This window comes from Diplodia seriata, assembly GCF_021436955.1.
Source record: "Diplodia seriata strain FDS-637 chromosome Unknown scaffold_11, whole genome shotgun sequence".
Lineage (NCBI taxonomy): Eukaryota > Fungi > Ascomycota > Dothideomycetes > Botryosphaeriales > Botryosphaeriaceae > Diplodia > Diplodia seriata.
In genome coordinates, this window is record NW_027117318.1 from 360,662 (window position 1) to 379,561 (window position 18,900).

Consider the following 18,900-nt stretch of genomic DNA (forward strand, 5'->3'; position numbering starts at 1 on the left):
CGCGGGCCTGCTCTGCTTGCAGCGAATGACAAAGCCGCTGCCCATGGCCGTGCCCGTCCCTGCCAATTCTCTGCTCGTCGCCGGCCGCTTCCCGCAGCGCAACAGTGGCTGCTGACCGCCGACACAAAGCAAACAGAGCAGGTGAAGCGGCGCTGGCCCGCGTCCGGCACATCCGGCCTGCCTATCAGCGCGCCTTCTACTGCGCTGGCATGGCCGGCGAGCCTAGTCAGCAGCCCGCAGTGCGTCCGTTCGAGACCTGAGGAGCCTCTGTGCATCTCGTCATCGGGCTCTCGGACGGAAGCGCCAGCGCCCCGAAGGCCGTAGCGGACGAGTTCAACAAATCTGCACCCTGCGCCCGAACCACCTTGCTGTCACGCGGCAGAAATAGACCTTCCGTGCCTTCCTCAAACTTCCGGGCTGCCCGGGCCCTTGCGGCCGGCTCGGAAGCGCCCGCGGTTGCGACACGAAGAGAGAGAGGCTCCCACCTCAACCTGCGATCGATGATGGCGGCCATGCCCTCGACCACACTCGCCGCTGCCCCACCGGCTTATTGTCGTAGCGCGCGGCCCTGTGCACGTCTAGTCGCCAGCCTTGGACCAGTCTTGTCGATGCGTGGCGGCCACAGCAACGAGATCTCTGATGCATCGGGCTGCTGCCCTGATCCCTGGCGGCGCCCGCACATCCGCATCACCGCCCCCATGCACTTCTTCCCGCTTTCCCACCACCCACTCAACCACCGCCACACCTCCTGCGCCAACGCCCCAAACGTGAAACCCGACCCCATACTCGCTCCCTCTCAGCCCGTGACGAATCAAGCCTCTAACCCACGCCCGAAAACCAGCTTCGTCCCTTCGTTGCATCGATAGCGCATGACGGCTGAGCGATCTACGCTCATTTCGCTCGCAGAACCTGTTAATGCCATTCCTCATGTCTTGGTCCGCGCCCCGTTTGGGGATCATCATCAATCTGCCAAGCTCCCTCCACCCAGCTGTGGCTGGTGCCCCGGACTGGCGCGTTGCGCAAGAGTGACATCACATCGAGCAAAAGTCTGGACCATCTATCTCTCACCCTACCCTCTCATCACACGAGCATTATTGGGAGCCCCACCCCCCAACCAATCGCCTGCTTTTCCGTGGTCGACAATTGCGGTCCCCACCCCGATGCCGATGCTTAATTCGACCCTTTGCGCGCGCAGCGTGTGGAGAACAACCACCAGAAAACAAGGATCTGCTACATGAATACATTATTTTGCCGCCGGTGCCCTTCATTTTCCCTGGCGAATGAATGCTATATTTGTTACCGCCATTCATCATCACCGCTCGATTCGTGACCATCCTCCGTATGTACGTAGTCCCGTTACGAGGCCCGCCCCCCCTCCTTCTGGACCGCTCCATGCGTACGTCACATGGCAACAAAATCCCAAATAATAATAATAATAGGAGAGAGAGAGGGGGGGAAGAGGGAAGAGGAAGCAATAGTCGCTCGCAATCTATCATCCGCGCCGAAAGGGGGACGGTTCCTGCTTTGCCAACGTTGGGACCATCTCCACGTCAAAACGCCTTCCCCCCCAGCCAGACCGTGCGACAACCTCTAGTATACCTAGCACCCTTTCCACAGCAGACTCCTAATAACACGAACCCGAACGGCAAAGGGGGGGTCGGGCTCTCTCCCCTGGGCATGTGATGGCCTCCCATGAAAATAATGCGCCCTTCAAGAGCTATCCGTAAGCCAAGTACCAAAATGCATGTTGTTCCAAGACATCCTAAATTGAAAGAGTGAACGAGTAGGGTATATATCGAACTTTTGCACATATGCACATCCTCCCACCGAAAAGAAAAAAAAAGAAGAAGAACGCTCCAGCCAAGTGACCCCCCATGAACGCCCGAATTCCTGTACAATATACACCTGCGGTTCCTTCGCGCGCGCGGTACGAAGCATAACCCACCGTGACTCCTTTCTAAAAGTTCCTCCCCTTTTTTTTGGTTGATGCGATGCCGCCCCTAGGAGCTTCTTCGGCTGCTTCCCTCACTTCCGCTAGTCGTAAACGTCGGTGCCCAGCTAGTCCGTCTGCCGGGGCCAGCTATGCCGCCAACACCGGGTTGGTCGATGATGCTGGTCCTGCGGCCACCGCCCGCGCGGTAAGCGTCCTCGCCCAGATCGCCCACGATGCTGGGTTGGCGGGTGCGCGTGTGGAGGCGCACGTCCTCGTCGCCAAACGCCCCGAACCCTCCCCACCCGTCGAACTCGGTCGCGAAGCGTACTGCCGCCTTCAAGAAGAACCGCTTGTCGTCGGGCCACGTCTTCGCTGCGTCTTGCATGGCGCGGAGCGCTGTTTCGGTTTCCGTTAGCTCGACGATATCCTCAAAAAGCCGCGCGGTCTCATCAAACCATACCTTTGACGTAGTTTCCATCCAGGCAGAAACGTCCCTTGAGCGCGCAGCTCTGCACATCGCTCCAGCCTCTGCCCTCCTCCAAGTCTTCATTTTCGAATGCCACGACGTCAACCTTGGGACGCATCTGCGCAATGTATGTGGAGAGCACAAACAGCCACCATTGCCTCACCAACGGAACGTGGAATTTGGTCGGAATCAACGGAAGCAGCACCCGTACGGCGTGGCTCGCCGTCACCAGCTGCGTGGCGTAGAAGTCGTACCGTCTCTTTCTGTCGCCGCTGCTCTTCGCCATGAGCAATGCAACCACCAGCTTCTGCGCCTCGAGGAACTGCTCCGTAAAAGTGATCCTCTCCCGTGGGCTGGTCGGGCTTGTGGTTCCAGTGGGGCTCGAGCTGCCGCTGCTGCTGCTGCTGTTGTAGCCATAGATCTGCCAGTTGTTCCAATGTTCCAGCACTGCCTCTTCCTTTAAATCGAACAAGGACTCGACATTCCCGGCGCCCGGGCTGTCGAATAGACCATCGAAGCGCTTGTCCGCCGCAACGCGCTTCAGAATCTCCGCGAGGGACGTGGTCGGGTTGGTGGGGGCGCGGGTGTACTTGGGGTCATCGAGGTAGCGGTGCATGAAGTTGTAGTAGCAGGTGCTGAATGCGAGCGCCTCGATCGCGAGGGTGCGGGACTTCAGTTCGAAAGCATATCCAAGGTGGATGAGCGGATGGCCGACTGCGCAGCAGAACATGTTAGCGCAAGTCCAATTCAGCGACGACGTCGGCAAACTCACATCCAGCAATGAAGTTGTTGATCAGCGGTTGTTCGCCGCCAAAAAGGTAGTCATCCAGCATCTTCTTCCAGTCATAGCTGTACTGCACCAGCTGGTCCTCGAAGAAGTCGACGAAGGCGCGCTGGTATTCCCTCTTGCCCAGAAAGTCGCGCCAGTCGTGCTTCGCGATCTCGCATGGGGCATCTTGCCAGGGCTCGAGCTGCTCGGCTTCTCGGTCGTAAATCTCGTTCATGTGGTCGGCCGTTGCGCCGAGGACGTAGGCAGCACCTAGAATCTGCGCCAAGGTCAGTTCCGTGTTCCAGAAGCTTCAATGCCCAGCTACCCCATCCCAATGCGCAGGTTGACAGCACACACGCGACTCAGAGCTCCGCAGGAAGCTTTGACGTTTCACGTAGCTAGGCTGTGAGCCATGGAAGTAGTTTTGCTGGTCCGGCTGGCCAGACCGCATGCTCACCGCTTCTTGTTGCAGGGAAGCTGAGCACACGACTCGCCGGGTGACAACGAACAACAACAACAACAAACAACCGGAGTAACATGACCAGCCAGACGAGCGGGGTAGTGGCGCGGGGTAGGAGCCGGCAGTGGAACGACGTCTGTCGAGCAGGTGAAGAAAGAGAATTGGCACGTACGTGAGCAGTGTTGTTCCGACACCTTCCGTCCTTGTACACGATGCTGTGGTTGGCGTGGTTTGCGCGGAGCAGATGCTTCAGCGTGCGCGGGCGCTTCTCCGCCGCGGTCTCGACATCGTGAATTTCGACGGACGGGAGCTCGACGCGGGGACCTTTGGAGCCGAGGCCGAAGCTGGGGAGGCGGATCGAGGGGAGCGTGAACATGGACGACATGCTGAAAGCTTGCGCTGCGGCGACGGCGGCGCCTGCGGATTTGTTGTTGGGCCTGTGTGGCGGAGCGGCGGAGACCGAGGGAAGGACCGAGGACCAGTGAAGGATGGGATCGTGAGGTCGTGACGCGGAGAGCTTTTAAGAGCAGGTTGCGGGAAAGGGGCGGCAGTGCTAGCAGAGGGAGCTATGAGACCTGATACAAAAAAAATTAAGGTTGAAGGGTGCGCGCGCGTTCTTGTTGATAGGGCTCCAACGTCTGCGTCAGTCGGTGAGCCTGGAACCACGCCGGCCACGTCTTTTGCTTTTCGGGCGGTGGACCGCAAAGACGCGCGGGTGGGTTGGGCCAGCGCAGCATCGGATCCCAACGGCGTTCCCGCGCACGCGTCCCCCGCTGCCATTCCGACGGCGAGGCGGACGAACTACCGCCAAGACTTCAGGCCGCGACCAGGGGTTCGTCGAGGCCGCTCGCCCAAGCTCCCTGAATTTCGCGGTGATCATGATATCACGCACCACAATTATTATGCCTCAGCTCACGCCTCTCGCCGGTTCCCAGGAAGAAACGACAGCAGAAAACCTCCCCTTGCCGGCCGCCGGGCCAAAATAACCTTAGACTACAAAATCGCCACGGGCCCCGCGGCTCCGTGGCTACTACTGACCTCGAAATCCGCCTCCGCACCACGCGCCGGGGGATGGAGGGGAAACGAATAAAAAGAGAAAAGAAGAGAATTCCGCGCTCCTGCTGCTCCAACAAAATCGCTCGCTGCTCAATGCCCAAGCTTTCCTAAAACAAGGCCCCACCGGGCCTGTGCAGATTAAATCGCAAATCTGCCGTCCTCCTATGCGGCCGCCTCGACATGTGATCCAACCCCCCTCCATTATCAACTTTTCTCCCGGTGTGATGTGCGCACAGGTCCCCGCAAGAAAACGCCTCCTCGCACCTTCCCAAGATGCTGACCTGCAGTGGAATCTGAAAAACGAAACATGAAGCGAATACATGAGAAAGCTGCCCAAGACTCCAAGCCGCATGCGTGAAGAAAGCCTTAACATCTCGAGCGCCTACCCTGCTCCGGTAACTCCCACCCCAGGCCCCCGGTACTGTGATGACCGGTTCTCCCTATATCTGCTCGGCGAGCCGCGGTCGCTGTGTGAGTCCGACGATGCGTTGCCGTACGGCGCCGGCGGTCCCAGCTCTCCGTTGTCTCTTCGCCCTCCTACGTGCCGCACCGAGCTCTCTGCCTGGTACGATGCCGGATCAGATTCGATGCGTGCGACCACCGGCGCAGACGACCGGCTGCCCGAGTTGCGGTTTACCTGCTGCGGCCCCGGCACCGTGGCCTGCGGGGTCTTGCCGAGCTCGCCCACCCGCTTGAGGATTTCCTTCGTCGTGAGTTCGGCGTTGAGGTCGAACATGGACGAATCCGCCAGTATTGACTGAAGATCCTCCGGAACCTGTTCATGTCAGCTTCGTTCGAAGAGAGGGTCCTAACCGCGTCACCTACCTCGCACATGGACTCGTTGCACTGGATGAGAGAGTGCACCGCTTCGATTGCAAGGAAACTGGAGTCCATATCCGGGCTCTTCATGCTGGAGTACAGGATGTTGGGGGCAATGACCGTGGCCAAGTTGTGGATGTCCATTTTGCTGCCCGTGTCCTCATCCACCGTGGAAAAGGACGATACCCAGTTGAGGAATGTGAACAACACCTCCATTGTGTCACGGTGGACCTTAGGCATAAGACAGCACGTGAGATGTAACACGCGTCTCCGCTTGTCCTCATCTTGAATCTTTGCTCCGGTGATGAACAGCCGATGCAGCTTGAAGGTCATGACCGGGTCGGGCAGCTCACGAAGGAACTTCTTCAGCAGCGCTGCAACTTGCACGGGGCTCTCACGCGTCAGGTCGACGGCATCTCCGCCCTTTGCGTCGATCTCTTCCGTGAGTTCTCGCAGGCGCTTGATGTTTCCGTTTTTCCGGAAGACACCTTCAACCGACATGTCCATGGTACGCATGGCAGACACTGCATCCTGAACCAGGGCGGGGACCTTGAGTGTTCCGGGACCTACGCAATCGGTGGATTCTGCGCCGTCTTTTTCCACGACGTACTCCAAACTCTTGCCGAAGACGCCCTTCCTCTTCCCACCCTTCGGCTTCTCGTTGCCCTTGAACGCCTTGCCAAACTTGCCCCAGAACGTCGGTCGCTTCTGGTTCTCGATGAGCTCCAAAAGCTCCTCCTGGTTGAAGTGACCCTCCAGCAACGGTTCCATCGAAAGGACCGCGACGTGGCGGACAATGAAGTACTCCAAAGCCGTGAGCTCCGAGAAGTACTTTTTGCCGTAGTGACCTTCTCCAGCTATAGCCTTCTCCAGCTCTTGTGCCCCTGATACATCTCTCCTGTGGCCGTTAACGAGCTTTGGTCTTGGTTCTTGTCCAACAAGGTGATCGCGTGCATACTTGGCCGCATTTGGTCTTTGGTCTTTCGCCTGCTCTGCAGCGACGATTCGCGGGATGTCGTCCAGGGCAATGCCTCCGTTGGTACCGAAAGTCAAGGGTCCGGTCTCGTTGTAGTCGCGTCCCTGCTCAATAGTCATGTTAGGGCCGCTGCCTCCCTGGGCGTCACCAGCGGATCCGGGCCGGATGCCCTCCGGACCATCCATGACCCGGGAAGTCCTCGCACGTTTCATGGTTTGAGACAGATGCTTGTCGAGTCGTGTGGACCGCAGTCGTCGAATGTCGCCGAGGGTCTGTTCGTAGGACGAGGGGGTGGCCCTCTCGTTGTTGTGGCCAGTGTAGGACTTCGATCTGGTATCCGACCTGAGCAGCGGTGGTTCTGCTGCTGGTTCGGAGCCTGCGGGGGAGACGCGGTGGCCGGAGTTGGAGTCATAGTCCATCAAGTTGGGGTCGTCTGGGTGTTCGTTTAATCAGTCCAAAGCTATTCTTTCCTTCTTCGTCGCGACCGGGGCTTACCTGAGGTGTGAGGAAGCGCGCCGCTTGTGCGAAGAGTTGCAAGGAGACGCGCGTGCGCAACTCTAAGAAGGTGGACGTATTGCCGTAGCCTCGTCACTTGTACAAAGCCGGCCTCGGCGTCTGAGACACCTGCCGCATCATTGGCGCACAGCAGCTTCCCGCTCGACCGGCTCCATCGGGCCTCATGGTGGTCTCGAAGCTCTTTGTCGCAGGTTTGGCACTTCATGCAAGCAACATGGAAGACCCTGTTGCTGGCCATGTAGCATTTGTCTTCAACGGGTTTGTCACAGACCGGGCAAGTATCCGCCGTTCGCTGAACAAGGGCCAAAGAGTCGCTACCAGCGTCGGTGCCGTCGTCTTGCTCGAGCTTCGGTTCGAGAGAGTTGATCTGGTCCATGAACCCACTGAGTCCCGATGCACTGCCGGTCTCTCGCTCGAGCTTGAGCGCACCCTGCAGGCAGATGCGGATCAGAAGCTTGAGGTAGTGTGCGAGACCGGTGACTAGCGAAAGTAGTTCCTGCGTAACGCCCAATCGTCGTACTCCTGTGTCTTGTGATTGGGCAAGCAGCTGGAAGAAGGCCACGACTTTCTTACATAGCAGCTTGGCCTCGCGGGAGTAAGACAGGCCTAGATCGACGAGTGTTAGACAGTGCACTCGGTCTAGGCTTTTGAGATGGCTTACCTTTCGGGGTCTGTTCGACCAAGACTTTGTCGAGCTCGTCGGCACCGTCAAACAGAAGATCGATGTGGACAATGAATCTCCGAGCAGCCAGAACTCCGTCGAAATATGCGCCATTGCTGACATGGAGCAGCATGTCGGAGATGCAAGTGGCGGAGCGCTCCTCGAAGGCCGACAGCGTCTTCCAGATCCAGTTGACACGCTCCTCAATTTTCTCTTCCTCCATCCTGACGTCTTTCCTCAGCTCATTAGTGTCTTCTTCTCCCGCCATGGCCTTCTCAACAACCGGTTGGCCGGTGGTGTGGAGGCGCACGTTCCAGAATTTGTGAATCATGTAGCACTCCGGATGCCAATGTTGGTTCTGGCCGTTTCTGAAAATCTCAACGAACTGCTTCAGGATGGCGGTCTGGCAGCCGTTGCAGCGCTGGGCAAATTTTGTGGAATAATGGAAATGGCAATACACGCTGCCATCGTGCTCGTAGTAGCTGTCCTGGGCACCGAACACGGTGGGACAAACGGAGCAGGTGAAGTGCTCGATGTGGTATTTACGGTCGAGGGCGGTTATGTACGAGCCGCGCAGCGCGCCGCCGCAGGAGAAGCAGAGGAGGTCGAGACGGCGGAAGTAATCCGTCTCGCACAGCGGATATTGATTGGGCCCCTGCTCGGGCACGGGGAAGAACTTGGAGGCCACAATCTTGTCGCAATCCTACAGCACGTTATGTCAGCTCTCCGGCGCACCAGACAAGGGCAGGACTGGGACCGACATGGCAGGTGAAGCACTCGAGATGGTACGTGTCGCCCAATGCTCGGACGAACTGGCCCGTCAGGTGTCCGGCGCACTTCCCGCAGACCCGCGAGCCGCTGGGCCTCCGGGAGCCGTTGCGCGAGCGCTCGCGCGACGGGCGCGACGAGTCGCCGCCGTTCTCCCGGTGTCGGGAGCGCTCACGCTCGTCCGGGCCCAACTGGTTGTTGTTGTCGCCGGGGCCGAGCATGGCGTCGTCGGGCGGGCTGAGCCCGTCTCTGGACGGCGGGCCCTCGGAGGGTGTAGCCATGGCCGGATCCCCAAGACCTCTTGTCGTGCGGCGACCGGAGGGGCGCGTGGGCGGGCGGGCGGGCGGGGGAGGAGACGGGGGACGCGGGCGGTCGCGAGGGCGCGCTCAGGGCGGAGGTTCCTGGCACTCGGGGGTTGGGTCGAGCAGGCGTGGCGGGCACGGCGCGGGCGCGGCGCTCTGGGGCGCTCTGAGCGGGCGCTATTGCGGTTGCTGCTGGGCTGAGCTGGGGTGTGCTTGAGTCGGGGGCAGCGCGGGGGGGCTGTGGGTGGTGATGCGGGCTGCTCAGCTCGCCGTCCACAGCATGCGGCGAGAGGCGTGCGGTTTGGGCGCGGTGGTGTCGGCAGCGGCAGCGGGTGCTCGATCCCTGCAGGGGAAAGGGAAGCGGACGAGAGGCTGAAACGCAACTTGGGAGTGGCAGCGCGACGAGACGCTCGCCGCCATGCAACAGCGGCGCGGTAGGCCTCTCGCTCTCTCGGTCGACGAGGGCGGCTGGTCGCGGGCGAGAGCGGGCGGGCGGGCTGCTGGGGGGGTGCGGGTGGAGTGGATGAGGTGGGTGTTAGTTACGGGGGGCTTGCGGGAGGTGAGTGCTGCGAGAGGAGGCCCTGGGGGCCGCTTGGTCGTAGATTGGATGGCCCCGTGCTTGAGCGGCAGGCGTGTTGATCGCAGCGCGACAGCGCCAGAGACTGACTGCGCGAGAGAGCGCGCCCGCGCCGTGTGCTACTCAGCGCCATGTGCTGCGCGACGCCCTATCGCCCTCCGCCTGCCCTGCGCCGTGGCCGCGTTTCTCCGCCCTCACCCTCCCATCCCCTCCGCCGCGTCTGACGGCATAGCTCCACCGCCCCAGCCAGCACCTCTACAACCCACCCGCCGCGTCCTCCGCCGCAGCCTCCGCCTCGCCCGCCCCGACCCTCCACCCCTCCACCCTCCGCACCCGCCCCAATGTCTGCGCGACGCGGCCGCGGCGACGCCGCCGGCGACGAGGAGGCTGGTGTCGAGCTCAAGCTGGGCGAGTTCCAGAACGTCACCACCCTCACGCTGTCCGAGGCGCGTCTGATCATCGACGCCATCGTCGAGCACCGCAAGAAGCACAAGATTGCCCTCAACGAGACCGAGACCCTCACCAAGATGCGCGCCTACCTCGACGTCTTCTCGCGCTTCAAGGACCGCGAGGACTGCGACTCCATCGACAACCTGCTGCGCACCCGCAACGACCTGGCCGGCTTTGAGCGCTCCCAGCTCGGTGCGCCTTCCCCGTCTCCCTCTAGTTCTTAGCGCTGACATGCCTGCCCACCCCCAGGCACTCTATGCTGCGAGACTGCCGACGAGGCCAAGACCCTCGTCCCTTCGCTTCAGGACAAGATCTCCGACCAGGACCTGCAGCAGCTGCTCACCGAGATTAGCCGCCTGCGCCATTTCTCCGAATAGCCCTCTCGCGGTGGATGGGAGCAGGGAATGTCGACCTCTGTTTGCTAGGCTCGGCGGCACTCCGCACGACGATCTGTGGCGGAGCACTGCTATTCTGAGAAAAACTGCAGCGCTACGTTGCAGGCTGCTTGCAGACGGGCATGACGTTGATGCCGGCTCGCGCGGCAGTCCGCCTCACTACTCAAAAGTTGGTTCGACAATGCCGACGAGGCATCCCCATTGTTGGTCTGGCGTGATTGGGCGGGGATCCACCGGCAGGGCTTACGACCAGAAACGAAGGGAAAGGGAAAAAATAGAACAGACAAAAAGTGTGCGTTCCAACACAACGGCGCCCATGCTCACCACACAATCTAGCACTTGTATCTGGTAGGATGTGTCGAGCGCACCGCAGGACGCGCGGTTGACTTTGATTCAGAGCTCTGCCTCCTATGAGAAGGGTGATATCTACAATCCGGGTCCTTGTCTTGCCTCCATCCTGCTTACCGGACGCGCTGATCCAACATCAAACTACACAGAAAGCAACGAAATGCGTGTTGGTCTTCGGTTGATAGAAAACAAGAATGCTTTTTTGTCCCGTCTGCTGACTCAGCTGAGGGCTGTTTGTTTGTTTCTTTTTTTTTGCAATCTGATGTCACCGTTGCTTTGCAGAAATTGTACACTTGAAAGCACCGTCGAAAGCGCGACCGTTTTTCCGCCACCCGGCAAACCACCGTTCTGACTCTCGATGGTCTGCGCTGCCATCCTTTCCCAAAGAACTCCCAGAGGCGAAAGAAAAGTACATCTGCCCGCTACAGTCTCCAATTGAGGTGAGAAAGAACACGAAGGAAAGATTTGGACTTGTGGCCACCAACTCCTCGCTTGCTATCAACGAAGAAAAAACTTTGGGTACTCATTTTGAAGGAAACTGGCGAAGGTATATAATGAACGAAAGGGGCAGCCTTGACAATCTGAAGAGGCTGCTGGCTAAGGTTGAACGCTCCACGGAGCGCTAAGAATAGAAAGATGATTGTGGAGGGAGCCAATTTGTTAGGTCATACTTTGAACGCTCGTCTACTCTCGGTTTCGGGATGGAGATGTGGATGCCTTCGGCGTAGGATCTGGATCAGGCTCCGTGTGCGAGGCCTTCGGCGTGGCGTCTGTATCCATTTCGATCTCCTTAACCGCGTTTCCGGGTAGATGAGGGAGCATCTCCGGAGGCGTGATGGTTAAACTTGCCTTCTCGGGCTGTTCCACTTCATCTTCCATCTTCGCAGGCGTCACCGGCGCCGCCTCGGCCTGCGAATCGTCGATGCACTGTTCCTCGGAGATTGCCGGTGGAGGCGAGGCACTCAGGCTGTCCACCGCCGCCATCTCCTCTACTGACACGACGCTACCATGGCTGTTCGTACGCATCATCTCAAGACCGAGTTTCGAAGAGCCTCGTGTCCTACCTTTGGGACTCTTCGTCCTTGTCTGTGAGTTTCCCAACTCCTCGTCTTCATCATCGCCAGACTCGGCCGACTCGTGTTTCTTGTTCTCCAGCGAGCGCCGCTTAGCATTGATTTGCTCAGAAGACCTCTGCTTACGGACCGGGGTGTGCGGAGTATGCTCCATGGCAGCGGGCGCCGAGGCTTCCTGGCGAAGAGGAACGGTTGTCGGAATTGCTAGGAGGTTCTTCGCATCTTTTGCATCTTTAGCAACGGCTGGTTCGTCGGATATTCCCAGTCCACCAAACGCGTGGGCCATGTCACGATCTCTCCAGTCGTCGGTTGGCTGGCGGTCAATGACCACGGCAACTTCGTCGTTTTTGTTCTCATTGTCTCCAAAGAAGCTTGAACTGATGGAGTCCTCGCGACTGGAGCCTCGGTAACTGCCCGACGGCATTGCGGCAAAGCTGGATGAGTTCGACGTTGGGCTATCTTCCATCCGCGAAGTCTCTTGGCGGAGATTGGACGGGACGACCGACGTCAGCATTGACGGAGTCCAGTTTGGCGGTGGGGATTTCCATTGGCATAGTCGTCCAATCACCTCCGTCAATTTGGCAATGGTCGGAGGCTTTTCGATCAACGCATCGAAATGGTGAGGTGCTTGTAGCTCTTTGAGGTATCCAGTGACGGCAACAATTGGCGTGTGGCTGTTGGCGTTCTTGGTTTCTCGGATCATGCGAGCGACGTCAGCTCCGTTGACTTGTGGCAGCCGATACTCCATCATGATGATGTCAAACTTGACTTCACTCATGGCATAGCGCATCGCTTCCGGCCCAGTCTGGACCTTGATCGCGCGACAGCGCAACTTTTCCAACAGCTTTTCCATAACCAGACGCGACACGGGATGGTCCTCACAAATGAGGATGTCCAAGGGCCTGAAGTAAGGCCCGTCTGCTGCAATGTGAGACATTCGGCGGGAACTCTGTCTGCGGCGGTGTACCCGAAGAAGGGCTTTCTGACGTGACTCTTCCGTGTCAGATGATGACGGTGATACGTCCAAAACCTGACTTCGTCTCTTGTGCTGGCTAGATGCAAATTCGCCATCCTGGGAATCCAAAGTCTGCGAGCGAGCTCTGGGAGAAGATACCGCCCCAGGAGGGAGACTGTTCTGCCGTGCCTGCGTGATGGCGCTTGATTTCTCCGCAGGAACCGGGACACCTGGCGTTTTGGCGGGTTTACCGGCCAACTTCGGCTCGAAAAAGCTTCCAGGCTGGAGGGAACTGCTAGTCGTACTCGTGTTGCTGGGTTGATGAGATAATGACGAAGTTCCGCTGGAAGTCTTCCTGCGTTCATGGTTTTGCCCTGTGCTGAACGACACAAGCAGGGGCGACGAAGGTTGAGATGCGCGACTAGGAGAAGAGCTGACCTGGCTGACGGAAGGCGATGCAGGCCGGCCGCCCTTTCCAGTAGTTGAGTGTGTCCTCTTCAATGGCATCGGCACCATCGGACTGGATTCAAGCGAAGGGGTCGGCGAAGTGACGGATGGGGACGTCGCTGTTGACGGAGCCTTGCTTTGGGCTTGCATGGCTTCTGCACGAAGCTTCTGGATGACATCTTTGTTCGCCTTCTCGAGAACAGGCAAATTTTTGAATGCAAATGCACCGAAATCGTCCGTCGCCATGGGCTCGCTGAGTCGCCTGCTTCTACCCTCTCGTACATGTGGCGGAATGTGCAGTGGCATTAAGCTCCTCTTGACTGAATTGACTTGGACCTGAGAGCGCACGCGTGACAACGCATCGTGAGGCCTGTCATGGTAGTCCGCACCAGGGGTCCCAGCCGAAGATACGGCCTGGTCTTCAAACTCTGCAGCGAAGTTCTGCATCGTTGCTCCTCTTGCATCAAAGTACTCCGTGTCTTCTGGGTTCTCGGAAGCAGGCACGAAAGACGCTTCATCGTCACGCAGCGAGTCCCAATTAGTATCAGCGAACCACGGGTGGTTCCTAATTTCCTCGCCTCCGCAAGAGAATTTATCATCAATGTTGGCACCAAGTCTCTTCCTTGGATCGGTGCACATTAGGCGGTTCATCAAGTCGGTGGCCTCCTCTGAAACCTCGTACTCATCTTCCGGCGGCCAGTCAATCTTACGTTCCAAGATGTTCTGGAACACCTCGTCCGGAGTTTCGGCGTGGAATGGAGGGTACCCATAAAGACACTCGAACAGAATACATCCAAGTGACCACCAATCGCTGACTTCATCTTGGCCGCTTCCATTGATTGTCTCAGGGGCAAGGTAGTCGGGCGTGCCGACAAATCGACGGTTGCTGTCTTCAGGATCGAACAGAGCCAAAGGAGGAGGTAGCATACCAGAGTTCTGAGGGGGGTTTGCATTGTGTGCAGCGCTGGAATGGCTAACCGTTGGCTGAAGAGCGTAGGGATCCGGTGAGCCACCGTCTTCGCTCATGTACACCTCTTCGTCGATGGGGGACCGGCGTTGACCACTGACAGCATCGTCGGCGATGGAAAAGCGGCGGAACATGTTCTGGAGGGCGTCGCTATCTCCGCTATCGCTACGGTTGTTCGAGGTCCGGCGTGATAGTTCACGGGCTGGCTCCTTGGACAGGCTGAAGTAGGATGGTTGGTTGAGATCACCGCTAGCAGGCATAAGAGATGGGGTGTTTTGGGGCGAGTGTTGAGACCCTTGGGCGTCGAAAGAAGCAGATCTAGAAGAGGTAACGGACAGCGCGCGATGAAAAGGCCCTCCTTTGAGAAGATCGGGTGCTTGTTCATCAGACTTGCTATTGAGCGCTCTCTTCTGTCTGCCGATCAAACCCATACGAGACAGACCAAAGTCGGTCAGTTTGAGGTGGCCCTTTTGGTCAATCAAGAGATTGTCCGGCTTCAGATCGCGGTGGACAATGCCACGACTGTGGAGATGCTCTACGCCAAGTACGACTTCCGCCAAATATTTCTTTGCCCAATCCTCCGGGAGAGCACCAAGGACCTTGATCAACGACGCGCAGTCGCCGCCATTGAGATACTCCATCACAAGATAGAGGTAGTCCTTGCTGGAGAACGTCCAGTACAGCTTTGCGACGAAATCGCTCTCGCCTTGCCACATCATGATGGCTCTCTCAGCCTTGACATTGGTAACTTGGTTTTTCGCGACCATGTCTGCCTTTTTGAGCACCTTGATGGCAAAATAGTCACCCGTGGACTTCTTCTTCGAAAGGTAAACGCTACCAAAAGCACCTTTGCTGATTGGTTTGATGATTTCGAAATCTTTGATGGAAGGCGGTACTGCCCTTGGTTGAGGATTACTGCTCGGGATCAACCGCGGAGAAACGGGTGGTTTGGCGATGTCAGACCCGGCAGTCGAGGATTGTCGTCGATGGTGGTGGATCGGATAGGCCGCAAGGGCAGGAGAAGAGAAATCGCTTGTTGATAGGACGGGAGATGTGATGGGAGAGTGTATACCGTCTGGCCCTATGGATATACGTCCTTTCATTCTAAGGGGCGAAGGTGGCGGCTGCATGCCAGCTCTGGCAGGAGACTGCTGCCTACTTGACATGACGCTGGGGAGTATGAGGCTCCTCCGCTTGCGCTCGCGAGAGCTTGCAACTCTGCTAAGACTCACCTCCGAGCCCGGTGAATCGGCTCTTCGTGGCCCAGACAAGACCGAAGACCTGACGCTACTGTCACTATCGGCTCCGGCATCACTTTCGAGGTGCATCGACGTTCTTTTGCTGTGGGAAACGATGTTCATTGCCCCTGCGTGCGATCGAGGCGTCTGGCTGCCGCGGGGGCTGCTAGACCTAGTCGACGTGGCTGCTGATGAAGGACGGCGATCCAGGTGAGAGGACGAGGCTAGGGATATTTCGGAAGCGCTCCGGAAAGCCTGACTCATGGCGGACGGGTTTTCTAGTGAACAGGAGAACATGCCTTCTTCCTGCGGAATATCAGGGGGTTCGCCCTCAGTAGGGGTCTCGTCTGGCTGGCTGGCAGTGTCAGAAGTATCTGTTGAGTCGCTCAGCTCGCCGCGAGCGATACTTGCAGCCTTGCTTATTGCGGCCTCGACACACTCCTGTACCAAAACTTCAAACTCGACGCGAATGCGTTCCGAATACTCCAGAATCCTGCGGTACCGGAAGATTGCATCCACCTTCGCCCTGCAATACCTGGCGGTGTCTTCACAAAGAGCCGACAAGCCTTGCTCTCCTTCGTTAGCCCCCATGTTTGGGGACTGCCACTGGAGCACTTGAGATATGCGGTTTTCCGACTGGGGCGACTGCGTCCTCAGTTCCGTAGACAGCTGGCCGCGGGTATCCTTGATGGCGGGCGTGTTGATTTCCAGAGCGGTGTCACAAAGATCCAGTACCAGCTCGACAATCCTCGATAGAGGTCTCCTGACCGCAAAAGACCTGGCTCTGCGGTGACCCAGACCGGTTGAGCGGTCTCGAGAACGCGAAGGCGGTGAAGCGGGTGACGCCCTTCCTGAAGAGACGCCGGAGGAGGGGGTCGAAGCGGGGGATATGGCGAGTCCTTTGTACTCCGGAGGGGGTCCGGCAATGGGCTGGTTGGCGTCTCCGGCGGCAGCCCGGGTCTGGCGTTGCGAGCTTGCTTCCAGAGCGTCTAAAACTTTGACGATTGCGTTGCGGTGGTCAGTAAGAGCTTCCTGAGCCATTTGCACCTCCATCTCCGCCTTGTGCTCTTGCAAACAGAGATCGGTGTGTTTCTCGAACCACCACGGGGTGATATGGCGCTCGCAGATGCGACACAACACGGGAGGCGGCGGAGGATGGGAGGAGGGATCGCCTGTTCCGGCTTCTGCTAGTTCGGTCAGATAGCGTGCAAGCACCTCAGCTCCAACCCCAAGAGACTCGACTAGAATCTCGGGAAGGTCAATTGTCACCTCCCGAACCACGGAAGGTCGCATCATCCACATGGTCTAAGGCAGATCAGTATAGTAAATTTAGGACCGACCAGCAGGGAGGGACCTACGTGGCAGTCATCACCCGAGGCGGGATTGTAGGACATGATTCCTTGGGCCTCAAGGTTCAGTATTTGCTCGGATTCTTCTTCGGGACGGCTAGCCTCGACGTCGTCTCCAGCGGGTGCTTCGGGTGGGGTTGGCTTGGACCTCAGCTTCGAAAAGGGACCCATCTTCATGGAAAACCGAATGACGCGGCTTCGGGCATCGTCTTGGCGCATGTTGTCGACCACGTCGGTAAACGCACGCTTGTTGCCCAGGAGCATGTCGTCGATGGGCTTCCCAATGACCGAGTCGGGCTCGGAGCCCACGACCTCGCGCCACGAGGGGCTGACGGAGCGAATGGTGCCGTCCAGGTTGAGGTCCACGAGCACATTGAGCGTCTGCTCGGCGGCCTCCTTGAGCTCTTGCATTTCGTCGCGGATGTTCTGGCTGACGGTTCTCTCCATGGGCACCTTGGGGTTGTGTGGATTCAAAGCCCCCAGCCGCAGGGCTGTGACTTTCGGCGGCGCCAGCGGCGGTTGCTGAGGGTCGTCCATGGCTCTGGTGTATCGAGCGTCGGGGGAATGGGCGGGCCACCGCTCTACCCGTCGCGGCAGGCCGCGCCGCGGGCAAGGCAGGCAACACTAGCAGTTATGCGACAGTGGAGCAGCCGACCATCATGGCGGGAGTCGCGATGGGCGGAATTGGGGGGCGTCGGGGCGCGGTTCGGGCGCGCCTAGGACGATACGGCGCAGGGCACGGGCAGGGTCGGAGGCGTGGGTGGTTGTTGGCGGCGCGCTCAGCAGGGTCGGGGCATGGCCCGGGTGTCGCTGGTGGGAAAAGAGCGTGTCGGGCGTGCGGTGGTTGCAGGCGGGCAGTTTCTGGGAGGTCGAGCACACTGGCGGCAGAGCGGCGCCCAGCGGGGTCCGTGGGCGGACGAGCAGGTTGAACGGTGCACTGGAGTCTTGAACAACGGCTGGTGCGGCACTAGCAGGGTCATGTGCGGTGGGTCTGCGGCGCGCAGCACTAAAACAAAGCGCCGCATCGGATGGCATGGCCTGCGAAACTGACTGCGCCCTCGTCCAGCACGCTCCCTCACCGCGCCCCGATGGCGCGCCAGGCACGACGGCCAGCCCACACCTTCGCCGTCGCTGTCTCGCCGTCGCACGCCGCGCTCCCGTCTCGCCGATCCGCGCGCGCCAGCAGGGATTGCTCGCGGCCAGCGACTGATCGTCTTCTCTGTGAATCTGCAGCCCGCCCGCCGCCAGCCCTCGTGCCCGTCGCCCCATCGTCATACGACGACCGCCGCCGCAACAACCTCACCGCCGCCGCCGCGACGTCTGCTCTGCATCTGCATCTGCGGCTGCGACGGCGCAAGGCCTCTGGCGTGCCCGGGGACCGCAGCCCGCCGCACCGTTCTTATCTCGAACAGGCTGCCCGCCTCGGGGTGCAGCAGCATGCGCTTGCTCGTCATTGCTTACATGCCTGCCAATGAACTCGTCATCCGTACCTGCAGTGTCCAAACCCCACTCAGGGACTTGGTCCTCCCCAGCTCCGGACGTCCAGCTCTGCCTGAGGGCCGTCGAGGACACCCTCTGGCACTACTGCTACCCCGCGCTGGCGGCCTCGGCACCCGTCGCGTGCTGCCTGACGGCGAGTGCAGCCAGCGGCTCAGGCAGGAAAGCGCTGCCCTCGCCCGGCTCGACCGTTGCTGGGACAATGGTTGTACACGTCCACAGTGATCCTTTCCCTCCGCGGCCATTTCCATAAATACCCGGTAACGTATGTGGCTCCAATTGCTGTGTTTGTGAGGTGTGCCTCCGCTGCTGATTGGCCGGGGGGATCGTTCCCGGCTGCAGTGGCAGGGCAGACCATGCGGAGAAGCTGGATGTGCCACTATCATGTGCGGAGCTCGCGGATCTCGACTCGCTGGTCTATCGGCGCTTCTTACTGCACACCAGAAAAGCAGGAGGCCCACCAATCTGCGGATCGACCGGATATGCCCATTCCAGCCGCTAGGCCGAAGACACCCATTCCAGCCATCTCGTCTCGAAGAGGGTGTGCTATAATACCACAGCCGGCTATACTCTTGGCTACGCCCTGGAGCCATTGCCGGGCGCACGTGAGGCGTGAAACCACGGCCCCGGACCTGCTCAACCGTTCCTCGACCACATTCCGGCCAGACCCTGACCGGAGTGGAATCAAACAACTGATTGAGCGATATTTCCGTCCCTGTGGAGGCCTTTTGCTGTCGGTCGACGCTTTTTTACATCAGAAATATGGGGCGCGCGCGCCGTCTATTGGATTTTGCGGCACCTTGCAGCAAGCCCGCCGTCAAAAAAACGTGAAACTCGTGCACAGCTTACACGTCCGTGTCGGATCATTCCTCGGGAAT

The 18,900-nt window shown here is 59.1% G+C and overlaps 4 protein-coding genes across 4 annotated transcripts; 1 reads left to right on the top strand and 3 right to left on the bottom strand.

Annotated features, from left to right (window-relative positions):
- Positions 1-2,000: 2,000 nt before the first annotated feature.
- SLS55_009834 (uncharacterized protein) lies at positions 2,001-4,013 on the bottom strand (the record flags this gene model as incomplete). Its single annotated transcript, XM_066781228.1, has 4 exons — positions 2,001-2,329; positions 2,394-3,113; positions 3,172-3,445; positions 3,801-4,013. The coding sequence occupies 4 exons, from the start codon at positions 4,011-4,013 to the stop codon at positions 2,001-2,003; spliced, it is 1,536 nt and encodes a 511-aa protein (XP_066628230.1).
- A 1,053-nt stretch (positions 4,014-5,066) lies between these two features.
- On the bottom strand, positions 5,067-8,645 carry rga1 (Rho-type GTPase activating protein Rga1; the record flags this gene model as incomplete). The annotated part of the gene is made up of 5 exons (XM_066781229.1): positions 5,067-5,459; positions 5,510-6,912; positions 6,975-7,601; positions 7,657-8,359; positions 8,418-8,645. The coding sequence occupies 5 exons, from the start codon at positions 8,643-8,645 to the stop codon at positions 5,067-5,069; spliced, it is 3,354 nt and encodes a 1,117-aa protein (XP_066628231.1).
- A 999-nt stretch (positions 8,646-9,644) lies between these two features.
- Positions 9,645-10,130, top strand: SLS55_009836 (uncharacterized protein; the record flags this gene model as incomplete). The annotated part of the gene is made up of 2 exons (XM_066781230.1): positions 9,645-9,945; positions 10,003-10,130. The coding sequence occupies 2 exons, from the start codon at positions 9,645-9,647 to the stop codon at positions 10,128-10,130; spliced, it is 429 nt and encodes a 142-aa protein (XP_066628232.1).
- Positions 10,131-11,180: 1,050 nt separating this feature from the next.
- Positions 11,181-17,062, bottom strand: RIM15 (rim15, signal transduction response regulator; the record flags this gene model as incomplete). The annotated part of the gene is made up of 4 exons (XM_066781231.1): positions 11,181-14,833; positions 15,171-15,225; positions 16,404-16,481; positions 16,535-17,062. The coding sequence occupies 4 exons, from the start codon at positions 17,060-17,062 to the stop codon at positions 11,181-11,183; spliced, it is 4,314 nt and encodes a 1,437-aa protein (XP_066628233.1).
- Positions 17,063-18,900: the final 1,838 nt, after the last annotated feature.